The following is an 8113-nucleotide window of genomic DNA, read 5'->3' as shown; positions in this document are numbered from 1 at the left end:
GGGAGGCTGAGGCAGGAGAATGGTGCAAACCCAGGAGGCGGAGCTTGCAGTGAGCTGAGATCCAGCCACTGCACTCCAGCCTGGGCGACACAGAGAGACTCCGTCTCAAAAAAAACAAAAACAAAACAAAACAAAAAAAAACATGTCATAACAATAAACTATTTATTATGGACAGTTGTCTGTTTTCAGACATTGTGGCTACCCCAAACCACTTTAAGTGAAAAGACATGATCATTTAGTTTAACCCTGTTTAAAAGGGTACACTGCTCTGTAATGTATTTTCTGTGGAAATCTTTCCTAGTTGGTCCATTGTTCTGATGATTAAACATCTGTTGCACTAGAAACAGAATATAAGCCGACAGTGCACTAGAGGATACTCATGACCATATTTCATCATTTTGTGATTCAATGACATTAAAGGGAGTAAAGTAGAAAATATAATAGGTATAAATGTGTAATTATAAGGACGAGGAGGGAAGTTCTTGTTGGAATAAATTGGCTTCCAGGGCCCTCGTGTCGACTTCGCTCCTTGTGAGGAAAGTCGTGTGATGCTTTCACCCTGAGGGATGATCTGAGAGACTTCACCAGGGACACGTGCTTGACAGATGCTCTGAAAGCAGACTTTAACCAGCCAACCACAGCAGCGAGAAATACAGTCTCAACAAAGTGCACCCTTTAGAAAGTGCTGGGCATATAAGTAGTGAGGGCTTTCGTTATTCTAATACACATGTTGACTAAATGGGCACTGTCTTCAATTCAGATGATAAGATGCCTCTTCCCAGTAGTTTGAATGGGCTGTGTATCTATCTCAAGCATACATTCAGTGAGAAATTCTGTAAGATTCCAAGATATTTCAAGAATCACATCCTTTTTTAACCCTTTACTGAATATAAAATGAAGCCTGACCTCCTGAGTCTTGGAAAATGTGCATTTCTTAGAACTATTTAAAAAATGAATCCTACGACTGGGCATGGTGGCTCACGCCTGTAATCCCAGCACTTTGGAAGGCCAAGCGGGGAGGATCACTTGAGGTCAGGAGTTCAAGATCAGCCTGGCCAACATGGTAAAACCCCGTCTCTACTAAAAATACAAAAATTAGCCAGGCATGGTGGCGGGCGCCTGTAGTCCCAGCTACTTGGGAGGCTGAGGCAGGAGAATTGCTTGAACCTGGGAGGTGGAGGTTGCAGTGAGCTGAGATCGCATCACTGCACTCCAGTTCGGGTGACAGAGCGAGGCTCGGTCTCAAAAAAAAAAAAGGAATCCTTCTAAGTAATTCATCAGCTTAAGCCGTGCTGGCTGAACATTAAGACTTTGTCAAATCCTAAGGAACAAAATAATATCAAAATTACGATGAATTATTTTGCCATAGAATAAAATATAAATATTACCATACATTTGACTCATTTGTTTGAAAATCTTTATATGATTGTTGCTTCATTTTAAAAACCAGACCTCACAAACCTGACCCAAGTTATGTGCAAAATAACGTGTCAGTTGCACAGCCCCTGGAGGCCAGTGAGCCCACATGCCTCTGCTGGTGTAATTTCTAGAGTCCGTTTGCTGTGGGCCTTTATCATGTTTCCAAAATAAGGAAGTCACCCAATGACATTTTAAAATATAACATTGATACCGTTTGACTAGAAAATAACTAAAATTGGGTAAAGAGGATATTTCACTCTCATTGGAGGATGCAGCATTTTATTCAGGTTTAAAATTTGTGATTCATCCAGGTGTGGTGGCTCAAGCCTATGATCCCAGCACTTTGAGAGGCCGAGGTGGGCAGATATCTCAAGGTCAGGAGTTCAAGGCAAGCCTGGCCAACGTGGCGACACCCTCTCTAGGCTAAAATTACAAAAATTAGCTGGTGCATTGACACGCGCCTGTAATCCCAGCTACTCAGGAGGCTGAGGCAGGAGAATGGCTTGAATCTGGGAGGCAGAGATTGTGATGAGCCAAGATGGTGCCACCGCACTCCAGCCTGAGTAACAGAGTGAGATCCCATGTAAAACAGAAAAAAGAAAAAAAAAATTGTGATTCTCTAAACTGTGGGTCAGGGAACTGCAGAGAACATAGAATCTGCAGTGCTGTTAGGAAAGAATGGCATTGCAAAACAGCAACAATTCCTGAGCTTCTTCCCTGGCAGAGTCCATTTTAGCGACAATGTTGACAATGACCCAAAGTCTCTGGGTTTTCCGGCGGAGGGCACAGCTGATGTCATCCCTCCTGTGCTGGCCGTTTTCTAAGTGAGTTCAGATCCTCTAGGCAGGAAGAACGGACACTCTGCGATCTCTGCGGGAGGTCTTTGCTTTGCAGCGGCAGGTCTCTGTGTGCAGCGTTGTGGAAGAAGTCTGTGGGGGCCAAGCCTCCCAGGGAGATTTACAGGCTCCAGGGACTGGAGGTTTGGACCCTATCTCCGCCTCTCCCATTACAACACGTGTTTCTAGCATCTGGGGAGTGCCTGAATGAGGGGACATGCCTCCAAGTTGTCCTCAGGAGATTCCGAGTTGTTCGTGGATGTCGGATGTGCGGTGTCCATGGGAGTGTCTGGGATTTTGGTGTCTTGTGCGTCCAGCAGCGTTGGCACCTCCAAGCTGAGGGAAGTGGGGTCCCTGCCTCCACCTGCCCGCATGTGGGGTCTCCCTAGAAGGAAGCCTTTGGTAGGTGGGTGGGAAGATTAAGGTGCTCGAATGCGTACTGCGAGGAGGTGCAGAGGCACCAGGCTCTAGCAGCCTCCTGCCTCCAGGAGAGGCCCAGGTCGAGATCACTGCGGCGACCAACACCTCGGATCACTCGAGGGCTAGAAGGCACCCACCAGCTGTGTCGACAGGAGTGCGCAGGGGCCTTGCACATTGGGCATATTGTGGCGTCAGTTTCGGAATCAGCCTGCGTGGAGTCGGTCCAGGACACCCAGCCAGGATTCCGTCGTCGGGGAAAGGAACGCCCACGTGGCTTGGATGAAGGACACTCCAGGGGATGCAAAGGCTCTGGTTGCTGGGAGGAGCTGAGGGATGACAGATACCCCAAGGATTCTGCGGAGGTGGTCGTGTTTGGTGATAGGGTGCTCGCAGGTGGCTCCTGTGAAGGCTGCTTCAGGGGACACAAAGGCTCTGGTGACTTGGAGGAGCTCAGGGATGACAGAGACTCAAAGGACCCTACAGAGGTCTTCGGGACTGATGACGGCGCGGAGGCCAGAGGAGCCGGGGGAGCCCGTGGGGACACATGGAAGCTGGTGGGAGAAGCTTTCCCACGCCCCCCACGTGGCCGGTGGTTCCTCACAGATGTTCGTTTGTACACTGACCCCGAGCGGGCTTGGCGTGGAACGTGCTGGGAGCTGCCCTCAACAAGGAGCTTCCTCAGGCACCTGCAGCAGACGGGAGGCACAGGCTGCAGCTGGGAGCACTGGGCACCTGCGGCCCACGCCTCTCCAGGACCCCCCATGCTGACTTCACAAAGCTCTGCCTACCCCTGCCCCAGGGCTTTAGTGACATCCTGGCTGTGATCTCCCCTCCCAGATCAGCCCCAGGCCCTGGGCTGGCATCCTAGGTCCTGGTAGGAAGGAGAACACGGGAGAGAAGGGGAAAGAGCCTCACTTTTTCGACAGGAAAGTGTAGAACTCAAGGTTCTCCAGTTCTTTCAAGAGACTTCTGCAAGCTGGAAAGCAGGAGATGGGTTATGGTGGTGAGGGAGGGAACCAGGACTTACAGGAGGCTCAGTGCATGTGCCCTTAGGGGAGACCCTGGGATCGGGGATCAGACCCTGGAGCCCCAGCATCCCTGTCCAAGGCCACAGGGCCCCAAGAGTGAGAGCCAGGTGCCCGGGGGCCAGCACTTTGTCATTTACAAAGTGTTTCCCGACACGCCACCTCCTGGGGAGAGAGGACGGGGCACTCTCAAAGAGGACTCAGCCATGTTAAACAGCTGCCCACATAGACCTGCATCCCCTTCCTGCACGTCCAGGTGGTCACTGGTCCCCTCCCCCACACAGTCCCCTCCTGGGCAACACCCGCTCCCTGGACCCAAGGCTTCATCCCAGCAGGGAACGGGAGGCATATCCCAGGTTCCAATCGCCTTACCAGGAGCTTCCCCACCAGGCCTCTGCAAATGACTTCCTAGGAGACTTGGTGCTTATTCCTAGGAACAGGTGAAACTGTCATCTCTGGGGCTTCTGGGACCCTCAGAGCCTTACCTTTCCAGGTGACGTATTTATTTCCGATCCTGAGCCATTTCCCCACTTCAGCTTTAGCCTGAGAGACAAGACAGAGTGAGGGCGCAGGCCGGGTCTCAGTCTCCTGTCCCCACAGCTGCAGACTCACAGTGCTCACGAATGACACACTTTCTCCGCCCAGCTCACAGAGGCCTGTGTGCTTCTCTTTCCTTTCACTCGATTCTAAACTGCATAATAACCTGTTCTGGTTTCCTTCTTCGAAAAGCACGCAGGGGTTTTCTACGTGAGGCCCGCCCTGGGCGTCCTCCGCCCTGTTCCGCTGCTTGGGAACCACACACACTTGCGTCCGCAGGAGCCTCTGAGCTGGCAGGGGAGGATTCGGCTTCCGAGGAGGCCAGAGGCAAGTCCAGGCTCACGTGGGGGCTCTCAGGGGCTCAGCACAGCGGCCAGAGCACCCCACACAGAGGCTGGGCCCCGAGGCACCTGCCTGGGAAGGCGGCTGATGAGCCCGGGCTCAGGGCCTGTCCTCCCACAGAGACCTCACCCCTCTCATGACCGGGTCCTTGCTGCTGAGTCCCAGGGTTTGTTTTTGCTCTGACGCCTCCCGTGCACCCCACAGATGGTCTGGGAGCTTGGGATGGAAATCCTATGCCCACTCCAACCCCTGCCTGCCCTGCTGTCCCTAGAGGGATGATGAGACTTCCCATCACAGGAGCGCCTCTGCTTGATTTGGAAAAGTGGAAGAGAGAGCAGGAAAAATAGAATCATTCTCTGCTGGGTGTGGGCTGAGGGCTCCTTACATTCTCGCTGTTCTCCTCTCTGGGAGGCACTGAGGACGGCTCCCTGGGAAAGTAGGGGCTTAAGATGATGAGGAACACCAGGCTAAACCCAACGAAGAGGATGAGATGGATGATCTGGGGAACGGGGCTGGGGCACAGCTCTGTATCAATAACACTCAGAGGAAAGAGAATATCCATGTCAGCCGCACTGCTGTCCTCCGGCTACTGAGCCCTGGGCATCCCCTCTGGGAGTATTTATTGGGGCCCAGGCCCACATCACAGAGCTGGGGCCTCTTCCTCACAAAGGGCTCCTGGGGGCAGGGGAGGGGCAGTGGGAGGAGGAGGCTAAATCCCAGCCCTGCCCACCACCACCCACCCCTGCAGTTCCCTTCACCCTCCTGGCCTTCTCAATGTTTCTCAGGGTTTCTCAATGTTGGTCAGGCTGGTCTCAAACTCCTGACCACAAGTGATCCTCCCACCTCGGCCTCCCAAAGTGCTGGGATTACAGGCATGAGCCACCATGCCTGGCCATTTTTTTAGTTCTTTTAACATACAGTAACTGCTTTGAAGTCTTTGTTTGCTAAGTGTGACATCTAGGGACACGAAGACAGTTTCTATTGACTGGTTCCCCGCACACTTTCCTGTTTCTTTTTGTCTTGTAACTTATCATTGAACACTGAATGCTTTAGGTTATAGACTGTTCTACGCTGGATTCTGATTCTTTTCTCCTGAGAATTGTTGTTACTGTTTTGTTCATTTGTTTGTAACCTGCCTGTACTAAATTTGTAAATTCGGTCAGCAGTGTGTAGCCACAGCCGCCTCTGCTCATTTTTTGTTTGTTTCTGTTCTTATGCATGGCTTCCGAGGAACCGCTCCTTTATCTGCATGCATGGTATTCCGCCAACAGTTGTGTGAATTTGTGCACTAACACCTTGAGTCGGTGAGGCTTCCATTGCTGCTGATGGATCTCCCCGTGGACTGGGGCGTGCACACAGAGCTCAGGCCATCTGCTTTCCACAGGCATCTCCCCTCGCCGTGTCTTCTCTTCACATACGCTCAGGCACCGTCATCAGTCAGGGATGCTGGGTGGTTCGGGCAGGTTCTGGTCTCTGGGGAGGCAAGCAGAGCTACTGGTCCTTCCTGTTTGTTTGCATCAATATCCCTGTTTGAAAATTCTCCAAATCATGTGAGGCCCTCTGGTGGTGACAGCAAAGCTGCTGGTTTCGGGGCGTTCAACAAATGTGTTTTATATTTAGGTCTATGAGCCCGGAGTGGTGGCTCAGGCCTGTAATCCCAGCACTTTGGGAGACTGAGGTGGGCGGATCACCTGAAGTCAGGAGTTCAAGACCAGCCTGGCCAGCATGGTGAAGCCCCATCTCTACTAAAAACACAAAAATTAGCTGGGTGTGGTGGCGCACGTCTGTAATCCCAGCTACTCGGGGGGCTGAGGCAGGAGAGTCACTTGAACCCGGGAGGTGGAGGTTGCAGTGAGCTGAGATTGCACACAATAAATTAACGATTTAATGCCCATATAATGGAGTGCTGTGAAGCTCTTAAAAAGAATGCCATGAGGATGATCAACAAATACTGTTCTCCTGGATGAGGATTATTACCATCAGCTCCATTTTTCAGATGAGAAAACTGAGACTTAGAGAGGTTACATAATTTTCCGAAGGTCACTCCCTACTGAATGTAGGAGTGGGGATCTGACAGCCACCTAATCACACGCAAGAACAGCATTCTCTCCTCCGCTCTCCTCCATGGCCCCCTGTGACTCCCAGGAGACCTGGCCAGCTGCAGTGGCCCCCGTGGACCAGCAGAGGGACAAGAGAGGAGCTGACGTGGAGGAGCCGAGGCCCACTGGGGGCTCCGGGAGAGTCCGTCCGCCTGTGGACAGCAGCTCAGGGCTTCAGCTGCTTCCGGAGAGGAAACACCGCTCCCTAGACTGAGGCATCGTTTTGGTTAAAAAAAAAAAAAAAAAAAAGTTGTTTTCATCTTCGTGTAAATTTTTGTTTGTAACAATATGTTAGTTGTGACAGTTACCACTATTTGTTTTTTTTTTTGAAATTACTTTTAGAGATGGGCTTTCGCTCTGTTGCCCAGGCTGGTCTCAGACTCCTGGCCTCAGTGGTCCTCCCACCTTGGCCTCCCAAAGTGCTGGGACTACAGGTGTGAGCCGTGGCAGCTGGCCTGTTTTCCTTTATTACTACAGCTATTATATGGAGCCTTAAAGTCTCCTGGAGTGAGAGCTAGTTCATAACCACGCTGTTTGGAGAGAAGAGAACTATCTGGAATTCTTGTTCTCCAAAGATGTGGAATTATCATCCCAACAACAGCCGTCCCTTGCTCTGTCCTGAGGACCCTCAGGTGTGGCCCATCCACCCCCTAAGTGTTTCCCTCTGTCCTGAGGACGCTCAGGTGTGGCCCATCCACCCCCTCAGCGTTTCCCACTGTCCTGAGGACCCTCAGGTGTGGCCCATCCACCCCCTCAGTGTTTCCCTCTGTTTTGGAGGTCCTCAGGTGTGGTCCATCCTATTAGTGCTTTCCTTGTACTGGGGATGCTCAGGTGTGATCCATGCATCTTGTTAGTGTTTTACGTCTTTCCTAGAGACCCTCAGGTGCCATCCATCATCCCATTAGTGTTTACCTCGGTCCTGGAGACCCTCAGGTGTGGTCAATCCATCCCATTGGTGTTTTTCCGTTATCCTCGAGACTCAGGTGTGGTCTATCCATCCCATTAGTGTTTACATCGATCCTGGGAACCCTCAGGTGTGGTCCATCCATTTCCTTAGTGTTTACCTCTGCCTTGGGACCCTCAGATGTGGTCGATCCCCAAAGTGTTTTATCTCTGTTCTGGGGACTCTCCGTTGTGGTTCATCCATCCTCTTAGTGTTTACCTCTGTCCTGGTGACCCTGAGGTGTGGCCCATCCCCTTAGTGTTTACCTTTGTCCTGGGGGCCCTCAGATGTGGCCCATCCATCCCCTTAGTGTTTTACCTCCATCCTCGAGACCCTCAGGTGTGTCTATTAATTCCTTTAGTGTTTACCTCATGCTGGGGACTCTCAGGTTTGGTCTATCCCAGTAGTTTTTATGTGTGTCCCGGGAACTCTCAGGTGTGGCCCATCCACCCACTCAGTGTTTCCCTCTGTCCTGGGGACCCTCAGGTGTGG

At 51.6% G+C, this 8113-nt stretch overlaps 1 protein-coding gene and 1 pseudogene across 2 annotated transcripts; one reads left to right on the top strand and one right to left on the bottom strand.

Moving 5' to 3' along the window:
• Positions 1-2489: 2489 nt before the first annotated feature.
• On the bottom strand, positions 2490-5164 carry LOC105537286 (chromosome unknown open reading frame, human C5orf60). 2 transcript variants are annotated; one of them, XM_011976867.1, is made up of 5 exons: positions 4965-5164; positions 4186-4243; positions 3591-3651; positions 3020-3361; positions 2490-2640 (listed from the first exon to the last, which is right to left on the bottom strand). In XM_011976867.1, the coding sequence occupies exons 1-5, from the start codon at positions 5139-5141 to the stop codon at positions 2490-2492; spliced, it is 789 nt and encodes a 262-aa protein (XP_011832257.1). In that variant the 5' UTR covers positions 5142-5164. The 2 variants fall into 2 exon arrangements, with proteins under 2 accessions (XP_011832257.1, XP_011832256.1); XM_011976866.1 differs by having other exon boundaries at positions 2490-3361.
• A 1539-nt stretch (positions 5165-6703) lies between these two features.
• LOC105537305 overlaps positions 6704-8113 on the top strand; it is a 7227-nt pseudogene continuing 5817 nt past the window's right edge.

This window comes from Mandrillus leucophaeus, unplaced genomic scaffold (genome assembly GCF_000951045.1).
Source record: "Mandrillus leucophaeus isolate KB7577 unplaced genomic scaffold, Mleu.le_1.0 Scaffold170, whole genome shotgun sequence".
Lineage (NCBI taxonomy): Eukaryota > Metazoa > Chordata > Mammalia > Primates > Cercopithecidae > Mandrillus > Mandrillus leucophaeus.
Note: the sequence above shows the minus strand (reverse complement) of the source record. Positions and strands in the feature narration are given on the sequence as shown.